This window comes from Colias philodice, chromosome 3 (genome assembly GCF_061535455.1).
Source record: "Colias philodice isolate Cphi_HAF_F1 chromosome 3, ilColPhil1 Martin Lab GWU primary, whole genome shotgun sequence".
Classification (NCBI taxonomy): Eukaryota; Metazoa; Arthropoda; class Insecta; order Lepidoptera; family Pieridae; genus Colias; species Colias philodice.
Genome location: NC_143088.1, coordinates 11,428,945 through 11,450,933, shown reverse-complemented (window position 1 = coordinate 11,450,933; position 21,989 = coordinate 11,428,945). Strand labels below are relative to the sequence as shown.

General features: G+C 35.0%; 1 protein-coding gene across 1 annotated transcript in view; it reads left to right on the top strand.

Annotated features, from left to right (window-relative positions):
- Nucleotides 1-21,754, top strand: part of dlp (glypican dally-like) — a 91,792-nt gene extending 70,038 nt beyond the window's left edge. Inside the window, exons 3-11 of the mRNA XM_089714891.1 lie at nucleotides 8,395-8,518; nucleotides 9,175-9,285; nucleotides 13,173-13,329; nucleotides 15,727-15,889; nucleotides 16,275-16,847; nucleotides 17,542-17,695; nucleotides 18,232-18,404; nucleotides 18,986-19,129; nucleotides 19,427-21,754. Of these exons, the coding sequence (XP_089571017.1) occupies nucleotides 8,395-8,518; nucleotides 9,175-9,285; nucleotides 13,173-13,329; nucleotides 15,727-15,889; nucleotides 16,275-16,847; nucleotides 17,542-17,695; nucleotides 18,232-18,404; nucleotides 18,986-19,129; nucleotides 19,427-19,773 (1,946 nt within the window). The 3' untranslated portion in view covers nucleotides 19,774-21,754. The remainder of the gene's footprint in view (nucleotides 1-8,394; nucleotides 8,519-9,174; nucleotides 9,286-13,172; nucleotides 13,330-15,726; nucleotides 15,890-16,274; nucleotides 16,848-17,541; nucleotides 17,696-18,231; nucleotides 18,405-18,985; nucleotides 19,130-19,426) is intronic.
- The last annotated feature ends 235 nt before the right edge of the window (nucleotides 21,755-21,989 follow it).

Sequence of the window (21,989 nt, the reverse complement as noted above, 5' to 3'; positions counted from 1 at the left end):
AATTGTCTATTAAAGTAAGTATATTTCCAAATTCATGTTTAGAGCGCATCTGAATTACGCATTTTTAAATACGCAGTAAATACGTTAAAACATTTTGTTCCCTTAAATCAACAACCTACATAATTATCTATTCGAAGCAAAGCCAGGTGGCCTACTAGTGTATAACATGTAAATACGTACATTGTATCATTTTGTTCAACACACGCGACATGTTTTTTGCCGCTCATTTACCTTCCTCTCCTGTAAAAAGTATATGTAAAAACTCGTATATTGATTTGTCGGTTTAAAAAAAAAGACACGCCATGCGTGTAATGTATGAATGAATTCAAAAATCAATGAATTGTATTCAATTGTTTTGTTTCCTGTTCCTACAGTTTTCCTGTTGATCGAGTAGCTTGTGGTTTGAAAGCTTTGGCATAAACCGTAATTGATAAAGTCATGTATTGCGTATTTGCAAATAGATAACGTTCTATTCACACTAGACTATCTGTCCTAAGAAGGAGAAGCAAAATTGAAAATTGTATCTAATTAATTTAAACATTTGAATAAAAAATAAAATTAATTTTTATAATCCGATGATCCAGTTGTTACATAAAGGACTGCAGTATCATCGGACGATCTTGAAAACGTAACGGACAGATCTCATAAAGATAATTTATATTTATACAATAATATAAGTAGCAATCTAAATTTACATGAAATTTGGTATGGATATATTTTGATACCCGAGAAAGGACATAGGCTACTTTTTATTGCGAAATATGTACCACGGGCGAAGCCGGGGCGGACCGCTAGTTGATTAATAAAAAAGAGCGTGTGTGCCGAGCACACGTGTCAGAAGTGAAACTTCTTTGGAAAGATTCAAAAATACCAAAATTGTCGCCTTACTGTATGACGTGACGGTATTGTCATGACACGATCTTGAAATTTTACTCTCAACGCACCTAAAGAAGTTTTCCTTCAAAAACAGACCTAGCTACTGCAAAATACTGTGGCAAAATAACAACATTGATTTATCAACATATCTATATTCGAACTCATTTGCGAATGACACATGACACATCATAATGTTTGAATCTATCATTCACTCCATTCAGTATAGCAATGAATGAAAACAAATCTCATTCAATTCTACGAAATTTATTCACGACTCATAAGTTCGCAGAATATTATATTTCCAGAAAACCGGGATATGTTTTTTCATTAACTTTTCCTTGTTGCGGTTCATCCTCTTTCTAGGGAATATCGTTTATTTGTATAATTTAATGAAAAATGTATATTTAGGTGCTAATACACCTGTGTGATGATGCATCATTCTTGAGAATATGTGAAGATCATAATCTATACTAATATTATAAAGCTGAAGACTTTGTTTGTTTGAACGCTCTAATCTCAGGAACTACTGGTCCGATTTGAAAAGCTCTTTCGGTATTTATTAGATATTAGCCAATTTATCGAGAAAGGCTATAGGCTATAATATATTATCACGCTAAGACCAGCAGGAGCGGAGCAATGCGGGTAAAACCGCAGAGCACAGCTAATATACAACTAGCCTAATTCAAATTTTGCACATGAGCAGTGTTGAGTCTTTATAAAGGATAGCCTCATTTCTTCTTGCCATAAATTACGTATGTAATTTGTATGGGTTTAGTCTGTTTTCGAAAAATGTTTATTTATTCTCAATGAAAGGAGTTCTCCCATTTTTTACTAAAATAGTAAAATATAGCATTTGAATGCCATAAAACAAAAAAATATCAATTTCAACAAAAGTTTTTTGTAATAAAACGTATGTTTTCTAAGACAATCTTTGAATTGTATATCCATTCTTTGGTGTATGGAAAAGTCTAGAAGCCCATAAAACTGAGAACATGGCGTCAATCTGGATTTAGGTCGAGTGCGTAAATGGGCTAAACCTTTTTGCTTTGATTCGCATCTTACTGCAGTTTTATCTTTGCATGTGTTTCACAAATAGACATGTATAATTGTATAGCTATAGTCATTTGTTTTCTTGTTTTGTTTATTTGCGAATATTACAAGTTTTAGGGTGTTTTTAATTACTTTTGCACTGCGTCTCCTTGTCCACCAGGTTGTCTGGAAGAGATCGCTGTCTGAGCGATAAGACCGCCTGTTGTGCTCTTTTATCAACTAATGTATTGTGTCTTTATTTGTACTTTTCCCTGTGGTGCACTATAAAGTATTTTTGTTTGTTTTGTTTGCTCTTCCACCAATAATGAGCGATGATATGGAGCGAGGAATTTATTTAGTATCGCTTCAAACTAAATGCAGCGATATGATTGGTTATTTACTAAAACATTCCTCGCCACACATGGAAAAAGCACCCTTAAAGTTCTCAACAGATGGTCTGTATCGAGCGACAATAAATGGATACAAAAATTGCCTAATAAAGTAAAATATTCAATGTAGATAAATTGCATAGAAATCATACTTAAAGCTATACAGTATACTAATATTATAAAGCTGAAGAGTTTGTTTGAACGCGCCAATCTCACGAATTACTGGTCCGATTTGAAAAATTATTTGTGTTAGATATCCCATTTATCGAGGAAGGCTATATATCATCATGCTAAGACCAACAGGAGCGGAGCCACGCGGAAGAAACCGCGGGGCGCAGCTAGTAAAATATATACAGTATTTCAAACTATGCAATAGTGTTATTGACCCTTTAAACGATTACCTCTATTAAGTTGGATAATGAATTACAATGACTTCTGGAGAAACCACGCCTAGGAAGTTAGAACGGTTTCAAAGCAGATACATTGTAATATGTTAATGTTGTTACATTTCAATCACACTGCACCGCCTACCTCCCTGCCCACCTGGTTTCTTAATATTAATATCGGTGATTGACCATACATTTCTCTTTTATTATGTTCAGTATAGTCTTTACTTATTCGTATATTAAAAGAGTTTTTCTTAATATTTTTGTTAAAAAAAGGACCTCACTTAGGTAGGTCGATTTTCGAAAATTCTTTTTTAACCAGCCATCGGCTGAACTTTTATTGGCTATATTTTTTGTATTTACTTCGTGGCAAACCAGGCGAAGACAGGACAAGCAGGGCTAGTCAATTATTATTATGCGCTTTATTTACTCTACTTCTACGTACCTATTCTGTTTTAGATTTTTTTATTTGTTGTCATGTTAATGGAGAATTTTCAACTGTGAGATTTTATAAGATGAATTATGTATGGAATAGATTATAGAAAGAAGAGTCGCTTTCATACTAATTGAGAAAACAAAAGCCTAGTGTAAGACGTGTGAAATCTATGAATAGGCAAAGGAGAATGGCGAACTCCCATAGGACTTTGGGCCTGATCGTTATACTGATGATTTATGTGGGGTTAAATAGATAAAAATATACAGATTCTATAAATATAACAATTAAAGATCTGTTCTGTGGGATAGCAGAGATATTGAGCATGTAACGTCACTAAAATTGAGGTTAGGTTTGCTCGAGTTCAATGAATAGCTTTGTTTCTTTCTAAGTAGAGGTAAGTTTATATCCTATAATATACATTATTTAGATAAAGAGTGTAACAGAAGAACAGTTAGGTAATAGAGATATTGGATCTAACTTTTATTCTTTTAGAGTACCTACCAAGACATCGTAGGTACTTATATATAAAATAAAACACGTTTTTTCATAAATCGTTTATTCATCATTATCATCATAAACAATTAACACATCATCCAGAAACTGTGCTGGCAGCATTAAATCTGGTTGATACCTTGCCCAGCTAAGGTACCATATTATGCACATAACGTGACAGCAGCAACCTACAGTTCTTCTTCCTACTAAACAATTACAATAATAAACTGTTATTGCTTCCCTTCCTATGAGAGCCCTCACCCAGCAAGAATGACATAGGTATGTTGCTCTATTTCCAATCTGTAAAGAAATACTTTGTTAAAACACCTTTCATTTTTACTTTGAGATTTAAAAAGAAGATTATTGGCAACTTTTTACTTAAAATATTATCAAAACACTCAATAACTTAAATGACGAGGTAATATCCACTCTAATATCACTGCTCTAATTCTTTGATCGCGTTGAGAATCAGTTCTTAGTAAATGAAACCGTGTGCGCAATACAGAACGTCCACAATAAATGCATACACGTTGATGACCCAGAGTTACAGTGTCATCTTCATGATTTTCAATCTTCAAAGAATCATTTGCAAGTTTCCAGCATGCATCACATATGTGATCAGAGTGAGTGATCTACAAATAAAGAATTAATATTACAATTGGACAAAAGAATGTGAATATACATATATATTAATATATAATATAAATCTCGTGTCACAATGTTTGTCCTCATCGGACTTCTAAACCACTTAACCGATTATAATAAAATTCGCACACCATGTGGAGTTCGATCCAACTTGAGAGATAGTTTAAACTTTAAACATGTAGGTACCACGGGCGAAGCCGGGGTGGACCACTAGTATATATATAAAACAATGTGTGTTTACGTTTTTGTTTGATTTCAATAGCTAGTACTAAATACATTAGATAATACTAATCCACTAACCGTTAGAGGAGCAGCCCACCGTTGTATAATTGATATTATTGCGTTATCTTGTAACAAATGCATACGTATAGCATTGTTACGATTAGCATTAATACCACAGTTGATGCAGTTCATATTAATTGTAAATGAAAAATCGGATGCAAAGTCGGTGTCCAGGTAGGGTAGCAGTAGTGAGTCGTAAAGGCAGGTAATCAAAGTCCGGTGTGCAAGCGTTGGTTGGTAGTAATAACAGAGATCGTCAGTGTCCGTAATACGTAGCGAAAGTCGATAAAGATGAAGAAAATAAGTTAACCACGAAACGAAAAACCTCAATCAAATGTCAAAAGTCAAACGACAAACATGACATTGTAATTAAAATTGAAGCAGCCAGCTACATTTCAGAAATATTATTACAAAGTGCGGCCGCCATGAGTAAATGTATAGAATTACCTAAATAAATAGCGTGCTAAAAAGTTAAAAATAAAATATGTAACGCAGTTAACTTATATTTCTGATTTATAAAGCATTTGAATTTTATATAAAACTAAAAATGAAAATAAATATTCATTCGTTTTAATCGATAATATGTATATCGACTATTTTACTCCTGACAGCACTGACAATCTCTGCTTGATAAGACCGGTAGTCATAGAAATCTAAATAACAATGCCGTTAGTGAACACATTATCTTTTTTTTCAAACATTTGTTTTCCCATAGAATCAGAAGTCAATATTTTACCAAGAATTATTAAAAATAACATAATGAATTTTAAATATAGTATGATTTCTGTAAGGCCCTAATTTTGTTAGGCCCAGTTTCGCCATTCTCCTTTGGTTTGAACAAACGTAACTTATACGAGAGAAATCTTCGCTTTTTAGGACAGGATTATTTGAAACTTATTGTAATAATGGACTTCTAAAACTAAATTAATTCCTAGTTGAGCGAGTTGTAATGGTAGGTACTTTAACCACAAAAAATCGGAAATTGGTAAGTTGTTAAATTCATAATGGTATAAAATTTTACAAATAAACCTAGATTTATCCAAAAGAAACAAAAATAGGTTAAAAATTGGGCCTCATACATAACCACTGTTAAATTGAGCATTACCTTTCTAAATAACATAATTTTAACAATATAAGTATTTTTTTTACGCAGCATTCTCCCATCTCATTCAAGAATGTAAACAATAACATTGAACCAACTTTGCATAATGAAGTATAAAGTATTACCAGTAAGTTAGTACGGAACTAGATTCAATCAACACGCACACGCACACGCACACGCACTATTTGAATACATACATAAACATGTTACGTACATAACAAATGATATTCATTACATATTTAAATGTAAACATGGAAATAATTAACATTTATGTTTCCGAATCACACGAATTTCATGCGACAAAGCTTTTTTTGCGTATTAATTTGACAAATCTACCTATATGAAATGTATTTGCTCAATAACTAGTCTTAATAATGTAAGATATCGATATATTACTAGCAAACCGGGCGAACTCCGTTTCGCCACCAGCCTTTTCTTTGCTATAAACCTCACGGAGCCCGAGACCTTTCCAATTAATGCAAAACCGTGGAAATCGGTTGGTGCGTTCTGGAGTTATAGCGTCAGGAAGGAAAACCCGACTTATTTTTATAAAGTAGATTATTTATTATGTACTACCTCAAACGGACAACAATAGATACCTAGATAGAAAAATTTGAAGATCATGGATTCATATTATGTAGATTTAGTATAAAAAAAAATATCCTCCATCTCTTAAATTTAATACTGTTTATTATGTGCAGATGAATTAGCGAGCCACGTCGATTACACATTGCCACATTGGTATAAGTACACATTGGTACATACACATTGGTATATTGGCACGATTGGTACAACTCATTAAATCTAGAAATAAAAAAAAAAACAAGCACACAAAAAATATTTTTAAATACAGTTAATACAGAGATTAGTATAATTTATAATCATTAAATTAGTACCTATATGTCTCCTTTACTCACATGACAGTTGACAGTATAACCGTCTCTTTCGCACATAAAATATAAATACGTCGGTGAATAACAGAAGAAAATTGATTACACATCGATGACGGAGTGTTCGCGACGAAATTATCGCAAGTCGCAGTCCAATTATATCTGCGGTCATTGCACTTAAAGACGAAGATGTTGTTTTCATATATTTCTACTGTATATATTTATTTTGTATGTGGGTTAATCCCAGGTCCCTTAATATTGTTTAGCACAGTATTAAAGAGTTAGTTTATGTCATGCTTGTTAGTTACGGTAAATAGTTTTAACTGTTTTGGCTCATCATTAAAATGATGGGGTATATTCTGATACTACCCACGACATGAGGCCACCCTGTATACCTAGTACATAGCAATTACGCATCTTCAATCTAATAAAAAACAAAACAAAGGTACTCTATGTTGAATGAATATCTAAAAATACTTATAAAAAGACACGTTTCGTAATTCGTATCAGATTATACCATAGATTACAAATATCACACAGAAAAATACCATCACGACCATTGTTTGAATAGTGTACGTAACAAAACCAGGTTATGACACTAAAACTATAAGAAAAAGCACGTTGCTATCATTTTTATGAACAAATTACAATCTGAACTGCTTCTGGCGTTCTTTATATAGTCCCATAAACAAACTATGTATTTTTAGTCGTGATGTTCATATTTTTTGTTTGATATAAATCACGTGGTTTGGTCTGGACTCTGGTCCATTCGTCATTTATAGGTATAAATGGTAATAAAGCTTTATTAAATTCATAGTTTTAGAAATCCTTGATTAATTAAAAAGTTTCATGGAATTATGATATACTAGCGGTCCGCCCCGGCTTCGCCCGTGGTACATATTTCGCAATAAAAGGTAACCTATGTTCTTTCTCAGGGTCTAAAGATTATCTGTGCCTTTCATCAAAATCGGTCCAGTAGTTTAGGCGTGAAAACCATACATACATACATACAAACCTTTCCTCTTTATAATATTAGTATAGATAGTATAGATGAATGAGCACACAACTTTCGATTTTTCAGGTGAAATGAAAATGTCTAGATTTTACCTAGATCATAATATTCTAATACATATCTTCTTCTTATATATAAAATTCTCGTGTCACAATGTTAGTCTGCATACTCCTCCGAAACGGGTGGACCGATTCTCATGAAATTTTCTGTGCATATCGGGTAAGTCTGAGAATCGGCCAACATCTATTTTTCATACGTACCACGGGCGAAGCCGGGGCGGACCGCTAGTTATTCTATAAAATTGTCAAAGGACAGTTAATTTAATGAAATTACATAAAGTTTATAACACGGTATTCATGCCACTGTATTGAAATTCTATCTCCAAGCAATATTATACGAAACAGCAGTAACTAGGTTTACGGCACATGCGGTTAAGCCTGCAAATAGTATACAAGCAGGTGCTATATTTAGAATATTTATATTATTTGAAGCATTGCTAAGCATGCGAAATTACTCGTCTATCTTGCAAATAGTTTATTTGATTCTTGCCGCCTTTCAACTCTGTTTTGAATTGGTATGGGAATATTGTTCCGAAAATTCTAGAACGTTCTAGAACTTTGAACGACCTGTTTGACAGTTGTATTTTGCCAGAGTATTATAATAGGTTGGCATAAGGTTTTGCGAAAGGATGAAAATTCAAATAGGCCATTGATCTTTTTTTTTCAATTAATATAGAACTATAGCTGTTAAATAAAGTAATTTTTGTTGATTTGCAAATACATAAGTCTTTGCAAGTATGAAGTCTGATTTACCTTTATATGGCTTCTTGTTTAAATTGACATTTCTTTGTTCCAGAATTCTTCCGGAAACTTCTACAGTTGTCCCGCGAAGAGTTCCACGCTATGTTCAAACGGACGTACGGGATGATCTACGAACAACATTCGTACGTCTTCGTGCAGCTATTCGAGCAATTGGAGAGGTAAGATCCTTACTAGCTTCTCTACTGGGGTAACTTATACAGCAATGTTTTAATGCAGTCTTAATTCCAGTGTGAGAAAGTGATGGTGCTACACAAGCCATATAGCGCTGTCCTTTTCCTATACTAGAATTAAAACGACTTTAATACGTCACGGTAACCTTCCAGTTCTAGGTTATGAGACTAATGTTTTTGGGAGTCAAGATAACCTTTGCTGGGGTTTTTGCCCATAAGTGTGGTCATGCTTAATTTTATAGAGATCAATCTATCTTTTGCAGTGTTTTAGAGTGTGCTATTTTGATGGTCTTAATGTGATAAAATTTCATTTTAATTTATGGAATGACGTTCTTGCGATATTATCAATGCAGTTGTTATAAAATGAATAAAAGATACCGATAAATAAATGAGATTCATTGTGACGTTTTTATTGCTTCAATGAATGGTAAAAGTAAATTCCCGCACTACTGGCTTCTTTGCATAGACATTTTTGTACCTATTTACTGCCGGGAACCGAACTTGGTATGGCATGAGCTTCTTATAAACAGGTAGTTTTCTAATAAAAAAGATCAATTCTGAACCTATATTCCCAACTATAAAGAATATATACCGTTACTATTGAAACTTCTGCTTAAAATCAATAATATTGTACTTTTATCCAGGTACTACACACGCGGCGACACAGATTTTGACTCGATGATGGATAGTTTCTTCGGAATACTCTACCAGAAAATGTTCACGGTTCTCAACTCGCAGTACAGTTTTGATGACAAGTAAGTATCTTTCACCTTATTTATTTATGAATATTTGTAGAAAACTAGGTTTCCGCCCGCGGCTTCGCCGGCGCAGTCAAAGAAAAACCCGCATAGTTCTCGTTCCCGCGGGATTTCCGGGATTGCGGCATTTTCCCGGGATAAAAAGTAGCTTATGTCCTTTCTCGGGTATCAAAATATGTTCATACTAAATTTCATGAAAATTGGTTCAGTACTTTAGGCGTGATTGAGTAACAGACAGACAGACAGAGTTACTTTCGCATTTATAATATTAAGTATGGATTGTAAAAAGAGATGGTACTAGGGTGGGTGGTAGGTGTATAAGGAAGCAAAGTTCCTATATAAATCTTACATTATTATTGTGTTATTATGGACTGTGAAAACTTAAAACGATTTCTCCTAATAATTACGAATTAAACTATTAAATTATATAAATGATCTATGCGCGCTGGTATGCTGCATATGCCACCGTCCGATTTGCAACCTAAGTACACACCATTTGAAACTAAGCCTTTGGTTTTGTTTGATGTCGCCTCTAATACCTTTGTGCTTAGCTTTCCTATAATTAGTCATACAATAAACAACCCTATTTACTAAGTATTAAGATACATTGTGTCCTAAACTTGCCGTCGGTGTTTATAGCGCTATAAAAGCAATAGAGCTGACGCTTTTATGTGCACACGTAAACAAAATACGATGGACACGTGATGTCATGACAAATAGCTTGCGGAACAAAATGATATACAATTGAATTAGAACAATATAAATATTAAATACGTGTTGTTTTTATGGCGCTTTTAAAGTTACTATTATTTAAATTATATCTACGTATCATTGTCTAGAATGACCTTTTATAGATAATGTACAATTTTGTGAACAAACTCAAAACTATTATCTAAGAAAACTTCGGAATAATAATAGAAAAATTGTATTTCTATTTCACAAAAAAAAAAAAGTTTTCAACGAATGACAGTACAAACTATTTTTCATTATCTTGCTATTTAACCAACACACTAAATTCTTATTTATGTGTTACACTACATTTACTTTTAATTCAGCACTATTTCTGTCTCTCGCTTGTTGACTAGTGGAAAAATAAATAGATTTCTGGTTCGTTATAAGTATTGCATGGTCAAGTGTGTTAAAAGCACAGAATGAAGCAAATAATCTTAAGTATTCTGGACACGATGTCGCATGCTTGCGCCAATATGCTAATAAGCCAGTAGGACGATAAAGTTGCATGTGAAGCCCAAATTTTTTAGTAACTACGACCCATTTGTGGGTTAGTAATCTGTAATATTCTAAACATTAGCCGCATTTTTATTTGAAACTCCATTATGGAAATAACACTGAAGATAATGGTATTATTTTGGTAATTTTATCGTTACCTTTATAGGAAACTAGCTTTCCGCCCGCGGCTTTGCCCGCGTTTTCAAAGAAAAACACGTTCCCGTAGGATTTCCGGGATAAAACCTATCCTATGTCCTTTCTCGGGTATCAAAATATCTCTATACCAAATTTCATGCAAATTGGTTCAGTAGTTAAGGCGTGATTGAGTAACAGACAGACAGACAGAGTTACTTTCGCATTTATAATATTAGTATGGATAGAATTTCACTTGTGGCTTAGTTCACATTATAAATGTATTAAATAATATTTTTTCTAGACATTTCCATCTATAATCTATCAAGTATGGCAAATAATCTTACGTAAAAGTCCCTATTTTTGTTAGACTTGTTCTCTGATCATAATATTCATAAAATTATAGAAAAATTTTTTTTTTGCAAAACCCAAACACAACGTATCAAGTCATTTTTATGCAATGATACCTATATATGAGATAATCTTTACAACCGATGTTATATTTTGACTAATAATCGTCTAATCCATGAGTAATCATAATATTAATTCACCAATGACCGTATTCAACTGGAATGCGTGTAATGATATCTGACACATGATATTTACGTACAAAATATATGGGTCAAGCAGGTCGTTTATTATAATAATCGATCGTTTATCTGTGGAAGATAAATAAAAATATTTTAAATTCGTCGTCTAATTTTTGCTTAGGTCTATGTTTTTTTTGCAATTATTGAATTTGATGTGCAATAGTTACATTTTTTTTATTGAGGACATCAAGCGTGATATTTTTCATTTTTTACATAATGTATTTAAAAGTGTATTATACAATTTTATTGTGATAACTCTCACAGACCACAGCACAGAAGAAAGTATATTTTAGGTAGATAATAAATCGGGTGATTCGCATGAAATACACAATATATTTAGGCGTAACTTCGGCAATTTGCCCGCCGAAAGATAATTATAGGTTAACGCTGTTGTTGGCACAATGCGGCCATTAATCTTACCGATACAATTTACTGGGAATTCGGTGCACTCTTTGATCGTTAATTCAATAAGATACAGTTATTTCGACGTTCGATAAAGTTAAGTGAACTTGACTTACAATGTTGTTAGCGACACTGGTAATGTGATTTTTCGCGATCTTGGATTTTTTGTCAATCGTTTCTAATATTATGCTTCTATTTTGATTTTATTAATTACTTTGAACATCTTCTAGGCAGTGTTTTGATAAAATTATGATAAGTTATAAGTTGTCAGGACGCAGACGGTGTCGCGAACAACAGTTTAAGAGCATCGCGATCGTTAAGAGACAGTTAATAAGGTTTTAAATAGCTAGCACAGCTCAGCTCTATGCTTTTTATGACTAAGATGTTTTTATAATATGTATTCACAAATAAATAAAACATTTATATTATACTAGCGGTCCGCCCCGGCTTCGCCCGTGGTACATATTTCGCACTAAAAAGTAGCCTATGTCCTTTCTCGGGTATCAAAATATCTCCATACCAAATTTCATGCAAATTGGTTCAGTAGTTTAGGCGTGATTGAGTAACAGACAGACAGACAGAGTTACTTTCGCATTTATAATATTAGTATGGATTCACAAATAAATAAAACATTTATATTATATGCCAACAACTCATCCATCATTACAAGTAGTTGTGTTTATTATGTGTTTGATGAATCGACTTCATATGCTTATTAATCAATATCAAATCATTAATCAGATCAATTTTGAACCTTTTATCTATATACCTTAGAGCTGAAATTGGCATAACAAGAGCAGGTATATCGGTAAATTCATTTCATAGTTTTCCGATACGTCTAGCAAAGCGGTTTTGTGGTTTTCTAACAAATTGTAGCAAGTACGCCACTGCCGTAATTAACTGCCGCCCACACTTGCGGCCAGACAATACAAAAAAGTTTATTTTCTTAATGTTTGTATAGTAAAAACGGATTCTTGGTATACAGTACTATGTACAAAGGAAGATTTTGTGCTCACAAGAGTCTGTTCAAATCATTCATTAATATTTGCGTAAATTCAGAAACATTCGAAAAAAGCGGAAATTATGTCAAGGCAAAGCTCTAATTATTTAGAACGTTATTATAAAAACATGAACTAAACTGTTCCTAGTATTTCCTTGTGTATTTTTTGACGAGAGTATTATTAACTTTTTTTCCCTCTGAACGTAGAGCATGATTGGTTTGTAAGTCTTACTATCAAACTTAAAACGAAGACCAATCATTATTCTTTAGGCTTTTATCTAGATATGGGGTCACGGAAGAATTCTACCTATACCCGTGGCCCCGTCGTTGATGCAGCTTGACGGAACACAGTGGGGTTTTGGTCGGTAGGAATCCGACATAACCCACGGCCCTTTCCCCGGAGGCCGTGGGTATCTATGCAAGATTTCCCCACTTAAAAAAAAGGCTTTTATCTAGATCAAACTACAATTCTGAACCTATACCTAATTATAGTACCCCTAACAAACTACTTATAAACTTTCTCCATTTTACAGATACTTAAAATGCGTAAGCGAGCACATGAGAGACATCCAGCCATTCGAAGACGTGCCTTCCAAACTGTCCGTGCAACTGCGTCGTGCCTTCGTAGCTACACGCACCTTCCATAAAGCATTACGAGCTGGAGCAGATGTTGTCAGGAATATGATACAGGTATGTATTAGCAAAAGTACAGTGGTGGTTCAGTGGTCGGGCTTCAAATCGATAAGTCGGGGGTTCGATACCAGGCGAGTGTGCAGAAATTAAATAGATATTTCAAATTATCTGCCCATGTTTATAAAATCACCAATGCTTTAACGCTGAAGTAAAACATCGTGAGGTAAACGACATGTCGAAGAATCTTAAAGGTTGAAGGCATGTTACATCAGCCAACCCACTTGGCCAGCGTGGTGGATTATGGCCTGATCCCTTGCGAGAGGCCCGTGTCCCAGCAGTGAGAACAAAATGGGCTGATGATGATCAGGATGATGTTGTAGCCTACAATCTGGTCTAAATAATAAGTATTCAGCTTTCGTTATTACATAATCGAATATAAACAACGAATTAACGTAATTCAAGTATCAAACAAGTCATGTAAATACAGTATGATCTCTTTGATTTGTTATTTCATCATGATATTAATCTTTGCTTGGTAAATTACATTTCTTTGTATATGAAAGGAAACAACCCACACCCTCGGCGCTGTAGACATATCCTACAAGGGTAAACATTATTACTTTTATTGACCCTTGCTACTAAGCTAACAAAATGAGTTTTTAGATTGAACGTTTAAGAAGATGTTTGTAGGATTTTTATCTCCAGCATAATTATAAAGTTGAAAGTGTTTGAATGGCCATTCATCTACTCCTTATGATACCTATAATATTTTTTATACTCTACCTAAAAACAGATATGAATAGGTTTCGATCTTCTAAGCCCTAATATTGCGTAACCTCGCGCGGTAGGTCGTTCTCTATTTGATTTTGGCAATCAAAGACAATCCTCCTAGTATTTATGGTACCATCGACATCCATATTTAGCAAACAAGGAGTCTCAGACCTCTTTGCACAGTCACATCACAGATTAAATATAATTATATATTCTGTGGTCACGTCATTACGGTCTTTGGGCGTATTCAGAAAGAAAGCTTGAAACTTATAAGCGCTTATAAGCGCTTATCGGCGCTTATAAGCGCTGGTAACCCGCGCAGGAAAATATATGAACATGCGCTTATAAGCGCTGATCGGCGCCGACAAGTTCCAACAAGTTTCAACAAACTTGTCGGCGCCGATCAGCGCTTATAAGCGCATGTTCATATATTTTCCTGCGCGGGTTACCAGCGCTTATAAGCGCCGATAAGCGCTTATAAGCGCTTATAAGTTTCAAGCTTTCTTTCTGAATACGCCCTTTGGCGCCAGATGAAACATCATACATTGCAATACGTTTTATTTGAATGTTACGATGTCTGTTCTCCATTAAAATTAGGTTGGATTAGTTTATTGCTTCCTTAATTATATTAGCGTTATGGTCCTTACTGCAGTAGATTGTTGCTTAGAGAAAATTAATAGATTGCAATTTGCTCACAAAAAAGGGGAAATATTGTTTCTTTTCTTAGACTTCGGATTTTCTAAAAGTTTGAAGGTTTCTGGATCATTGGTGAGAATTTAAGTCATCTCTTTAGACTTGGTAGGTACATATTATCAATAAGAAAATACTAAATAAAGCATAAAATATAATATAAATGCTAATTCTATGTAGTTGAAGACCAAACAGACCAAAGTTGAAGGGTCGATTCAATTAATTTTAATTATAAAATGCTTTAAGCATCTTCGAACTCGTTAATTTCAGCGGGCTCTCAAAACGAACCAAATAATCCGTGAACGACAAATGGAGTAACCCAATTAAATCGCGTCGCACATGCCGGCAGTTCGCAGTAAAGATTCAGTTATTATTATAAGTTAATTGTTTCGGTTCAAGAAGCTGATGTCATCGAGTTGCTAACACCACTCGCTAACTGAATGTTTGTTTGTTTAGTGTTAAGGTCAAGGAGAGATGATTTCACCATTCGGTACAGTTCTTGAAACTGCGCAATTTTTCAGTGGAAAGTGAAGAAATAAATAAGTATGGCTATTTTCGATAGATGATATTTGGTTCTTGCGTCGTTAGAATTTTGTAAATATCTAGTAGTATAGAGATTATTGGCTCAAAACTAACTAATCATAAAAACGATTCCTTAACGTGGCTTTATTAATGTCGAGTCTGTTATAAGCTGCGCTCTATCATTCCCACGTATAAAACATATTCTTCTCGCCAGCCTACATATGTCAGGCAATTACCTGACATCCGTATTGCCACTCTGGAGCATATATAATTCATAGTAACTAGAACTTATCTATAACTTTAGAAACATCTTAAGCCGCGACCTTATTCAATGTTCTTGGTGCACCACTGTTTATCTTTTCAAATTCAAAATTCTTTCTTTTTGGAACATTTTTTTTTATTTAAGAATTATTTTTATACTGTTTATCACCTATTCTACATATCTTTCTTCATACAACCACCCCCTTCCAGGTGGGAGTGAGCCAAGAGTGCGTGACTGCGTGGGCTCGATTACGGTACTGCGGCACGTGCGCGGGCGACCCGACGCTCGCCTGCAGCCGCTACTGCCACAACGTGATCCGCGGCTGTTTGCCGGCTCATGCTGATCTTAGTGAACAGTGGGACGCTTATGTTGGTGAGTTTTGAAGCTTGCAGTGCAATTTGGTTAGAAAGCTTTGTTGGGAGGTCTGATGTGGGGTTATAAGGCTTTAATTGACAGTTTGATTATTCGGGTGGATCTGTTAAAGGAGCAGGATTAACGATGATCCTGCCTCTTCCACTTTTAATGCAGGATAGGGTTGCCATGTGGCCTATAATTTTGTTGCTATTTCTAATACAAATTTCCCAATAAAAAAGTACATTTTTCTTGTATTCAATTCAATATATCTCATAACGAAAATGTGAAAAATATCTCAAATATTTCTTAACCCATTGACCACCGTAAGCCCCGATCGGGGCGCGACACAATAGATTTTCTATTGTGTCTGTGATTCCGAGGACTGATGGATTAATTTTTTCAGATGCCGTGGAAAAGGTTGCCGACCGTTTGCTCGGGCCGTTCAACATAGCAATGGTAGTCGGACCGATTGACATAAAGATATCCGAAGCCATCATGAGCTTCCAGGAGCGCAACCAGGAGATATCACAGAAAATATTTTCTGGTTGTGGCAAACCTATCCTGGGTGGAGGTGGTAGTTCTGGTCCCTTCTTCGCACCAGACAGGACGCGAAGATTCGCACGTTCTCTACCAGAAATGGACTGGAACAAGGCGAATGACGTAGACGATTTCGTAATAGAAACGTCGCTAGAGACAGTGGTCAATAACGACCCGTCACTGAACAGCCTCCGGACGCCAGAGGATATTAAAAGAGTGACGGAGGAGATGGAGGAACAGGCGAAGTCGAGGTCCCGGTTCCTACAGTACATGAGGGGGGATATAACCTTGCAGCAGTATGAGGAACATGAGAGGGAGAGAGAGAAGAGAGACGCAGACCCGGAGCCGGCGGGAGAGATAGACTACAGATCGTACGAGTTTGATGGCAAGCGCGGTTCGAAGAAGAAGAAGCCGGCTACTAAAGTTGAAGAGAGTCATGGTAAGTCATGTTTGGAATATTTTTTTTTTCAATAATTTCCCATCCTTTTGATTAATTTTGGCATCCCTTCTGTTATCTCACTTCATACAAATGCAATGGACATTCTCAATCCGTTTTCACAAGATCGCTTAGCTCCGCCATTTTGTATTTCAAATTTTTTATTTACTTATCGTGTCTTTTTTCTTACGATTACAATTTTTTGTTGTGAAAATATTTTTTACTAGCTTTCCGCCCGCTTATTTACCAGGTACTTACAGTGTATATTATGTAAAAATTTAACGTCTTCATAAATATGCTTTTTCAACACTTACGATAAAAAAAAAATATTTGGGAAAACTTTTTTACTTACCTAACTTTTAAAGCATCATTATCATTCCTTGTTATTTATATAAATTTTCTTGTGACTTGCGAATATTTATTTAATTTATATTGTACTAGGTTTCTGCCCGCGGCTTCGCCCGCGCAGTCAAAGAAAAACCCGCATAGTTCCCGTTCCCGTGGGATTTCCTCGATTGTGTCATTTTCCCGAGATAAAAAGTAGCCTATGTCCTTTCTCGGGTTTCAAAATATCTCTATACCAAATTTCATGCAAATTGGTTCAGTAGTTAAGGCGTGATTGAGTAACAGACAGATAGACAGAGTTACTTTCGCATTTATAATATTAATAATATAAGGATAAATCATCATTCCCCAGGCGCAGAAGGCGGCCCCGCACTAGAGCGTCTAGTCCGAGAGACCCGCGCGCGCGTCCGCAGCTCGCGGCGCTACTGGGCGCACCTCCCCGCGCTGCTGTGCGCCTCCGCCAGTATCACCTCCGCGCCCTGCTTCAACGGGACGCATGTTGCCGCGTGAGTTGCTTTTTTTTTCAATATGGCGGCTGTAGCTGTCAGCTGTCACTTTGTTAGCTGTCACCTGTCAAGTTGACAATGTGTTTTTTTTAAGTTATTGACTGCCAGTTGATGTGTTTTGCACCAGTTGGGATTACATATTATAGATAGCAGCACCTTATGCTTAAACAGAATGTACGGTGCAACCGTAAAAAGCGCATCATCATCATTTTTGTATGCACAGTATTTTCATTTTCATATAGCATTAGTTCACGTTAAAACGTCGCGAGCCGCGTACGTGTGTAACTCTTAACATAACAGCATAGCAATTATAAAGCATATTATATTTAGTAGCCTAGTTTTAATTCTTATCAGCAGCAGCATCCCCAGATACGAACCGTACACAGAACGTATGTTATAGCGTGAGTAGTTGTCACTTCGACATTTTTTAAGGAAATCAATTGCACCGAAAAATGTATTTATTGAATACCCCCAACTTTAGAAACCATTGTCACGAATAAACCCCATATACATCTAAAAAACTATGTATTCTACAGATACACAGCAATAGCAGCAGGCGACGGGAGCACAGCACTAGCGTCTAACCCGGAAGTGCGCGGAACTCCACCGCCCTCTAGCGTCGCTAGAACACAACTGGATTCACTGAAAACGCTCACGGCAAGGTTGAAGGATGCGTATAATGGTGTGGAGGTGCAGTGGAAGGATTCGGGTGAGTTTTTATTTGTTCTATTTTGAAGTTAAACTGACGGTAAAATTTACAAGTTGCGTCATGGCAATACCGTTACGTCATGGAGTAAGGCGACCTTTGAATCTTGCCAAAGAAGTTTCACTTCTGACTGCTGGTCGGCTCGCACGCCCGAAATAACTAGACTCGCAATCACGCTGTCTAGTTATTTCGGGCGTGCGAGCCGACCAGCAGTCAGAAGTAAACCTGTGTCAAAAGCAATACTCAGCCTATGCGTTAGAGAGAGGCAGAATTTTTAATGAGTGTTGAAATGGACTTCGAAAATTCCTGCCCAAAATAGAGTGTTAATTTCAATGAATATTTTATACACCGCCGCTCGGGTATTTTTCGCGAACTTTTAATAGGTGATTCTGGTTAATCCAACAAAATTAAAAAAGAAAGTTTGAATCGTTTATACATAAATAATCTAAGTAATTAGGAATATACTACGCCTCATATTTTTGGTAAATAAAGAGTTAGTTATTCAGCTCTTGAAACCTACAAAATCATTGTTTTAAATTAAAAAACCCTGCATAAATAATAAAATCTTAATATTCTATCCCCAGCTGAAGACCTACAAGCGGCTGAAACAAATCTAGACTTATTCGAGAGCGCTGGCTCAGGGTCTGGCTCCGGAGACCACATCGATGATAACGATGATCTGCCTGATGATGACGAGGATCGGGATGCTGGCAATGATTATCCTGAAGGTAGGGTTTATTTTGAAATTAATATTGGTTGGTACATATATGGTTTGAGTGGAATATTGTCGAAATGTGGGGCCTTAGGAAAGGTCAGATTGTAGATTCTAATTAAACTGTACATTTGAATGATGAACTGTAATATTTTGGCAGTGCTCTAATATTAAAAAAAAAACATTTTTTTCCAATGTTAAAATAAGTAACGCGTAAATAGCAACATCAATCATTTCATTCAAATAAAGGAGTGAATGGATTTGAACTTAGAATAATCATATTATATAGACTTAACTATTTTCTACTTTCCAGGTTCCGGCGACCACCAAACGGACACAGAGACAACAGACATCGACACGCACAGCCAGACACCGATATCAGAAGTGCCCAACATCATTGACTCACCGGCCATCAACAACGGCCAACCGCGGCTTCGCACCGATCTCACTGGCCCTGATGACGTCACAGGCACCGGTATTGGCACCGATATCGATATCGACACCAATACCGATACCGATACCGGCAACGACCGAACACCGGTGCGCGAACAACCGGTCGGTTCAGCAGCTGACAGACCGTCGCTACAAAACGCTCTCTTCTCATACGCTTTGCCCGTGGTGTGCGCGTGGTTCGGTACAATCGTTACCGACTTGTTTTAAACTCCACTAGGCGATGACATTTAACGGGCAACGCATAATAAATATCACTGGCTTTTATTATGTACTGAACTTTTCAACAGCATCTTGATTTCTAGTTCAGTGTTATAATCTCAATCAGTGTTGCACATAAATATAAATGAACCCAAAAAATGTCGTCGCCAATGCAGCCTAGTCAGTGCGAGCGACGGTTTTGAAGCGGTCATGTTACACGCACGATCCTGTGATAAATTGAGGACGGAATATTGTGGCAAGTTTTGACCTGTCAGTGTCAAAACGAAAAAGGACAGATAATAAAAGTGACGTAATACAGATTATAAATTGGTGGTTCGTATCTCACGGTCGGATATCAAGTGATCGACAATAACGGAAATAACTATCCCAATGAATTTAGGTCGTAATCGAAAAATGTTTAGAGAAACATCAGCCAAATTGTGTATTTATTTAATGATCTTGTAAATATTAACGTGTAAATTATGATCGATTTAGATAGCGAATGTTTTTATTTTCACGTACTTTGTTTGTATGTAATGGTCTTTTGAGCCGAGTTGCTTCGCGTTCGGAAAGATTTAGGAAACGATATTTAAAAGTAAAATAAAAAATTGTCTATGATGAAGGATATAGGAATAGAGTAAATGTACATAATTATGGCGCGAAGCATCGGCGTTATGAAATGTTTAAAATGTAAATAAAATTTAGTCGTTAAACTAAGCATAAGTTGAGACTGATTCGCTTTGCTTTATTATGTTTCATTTAATGCAATGGCAAGCTTATTTTATAATATTTTAATATGAAATTTATATTTTCTTACTTTTTGTGACCGCATTTTCTTATTCCTAGTATGTTTAAACGACTCGTGTCATAATTTGTTTAATTTTTAATTTTATATACAATTATTTAAATGCAGTTTTACATTATAATTTCAATGTAAATATTTTTTTTTATGTCCAATGCATTATATTTTTATTTCTTCTTATTCAATTTAGTCTTGGTAGCTGTTAATTATTATATTTTAGGAATTTTATATTTAAAATCATTTAGTCATTTTTACGCACAAATTTGATAACATGTACTTCAATATAAATGCTAAATAACTGCCTACTTAATTTTTATTGTAGACTTTTTGTCACCATATCGCAAATTTATAATACGTGCAAGTTGCGGGACCAAAACTAAACCCTTAATAATTGTATCGTGCCATCTACTTTTAACTAAATAGTAAATTTCTTCGCAATGTATCTTGCACAGATTAAATATTTTTATCACCATGACATCTCATATAAGAATATAGATTTATATACTGGCAAGTTTAACTCATGAACTTTGTTTCTTGTAACATTAAATTAAAGCAAAAAATGTTTAAAATTTTATTTTATTTGTGTATTTATTTAACTACCTGTTTTAATGTATTTTTTTCAACTGGTAATTACGATTTACGTGACATTTGTATATAAACATTTAAAAATGTAATTTTTGTCTGTTCTATGTTAGAGATAGCTTTTTTACAGTTCGCTAATATATTATAACAGGGTAACATGTTATATAGATTTACTGCGAGTTGATTTATGATTCAAACAGTTTAATCTGTTCATTATTTAACCAGAAAATGTTTAACATTTACCGATATACGTACAACTCAATAGCTGTTTTACATTTATATAAGTTTCATCATTTTTATGTAACTAAGAATGCTCATTGTAAGAAAACTTAATACCAGTGATACCAACTTAAATTACTCAGTCATGACTCTACTACTTTATTTTACTATAATATACGTAATTTGGATAATTATTAATACAACCCTTGTATTATGAATCAATTTAACAGTCACACTTCGTTGAGAACGATGTATTGTCAAGAAATGTTGCCTGTTTAAAAAATATCTCGATTATTAAGTGTGACATAAAATACGAATAGGTATCGAAATTTTTATAAAAATATATTACTGCATAAGTAATGTGTAAATAAAATGGTAACATGTGTATGGTGTTGTTTTTTTTTAACATTCCCCTTCATATTTTGTTGTAACTTGTCAAACTCACGTTTTTATTATATGTACTGAATTACTCAATTGCGCAATTCGATATTCTCCGTGGCATAAAATATTAATAGTTATCCCATTTTGACGTGACAACGTCTTAAATTAGGTTGCGACTGGGAGTCACTTATGAAAAAGTGTAACGCTCGGTAACGTTACGATGAGTCACCGAACGAGAGAG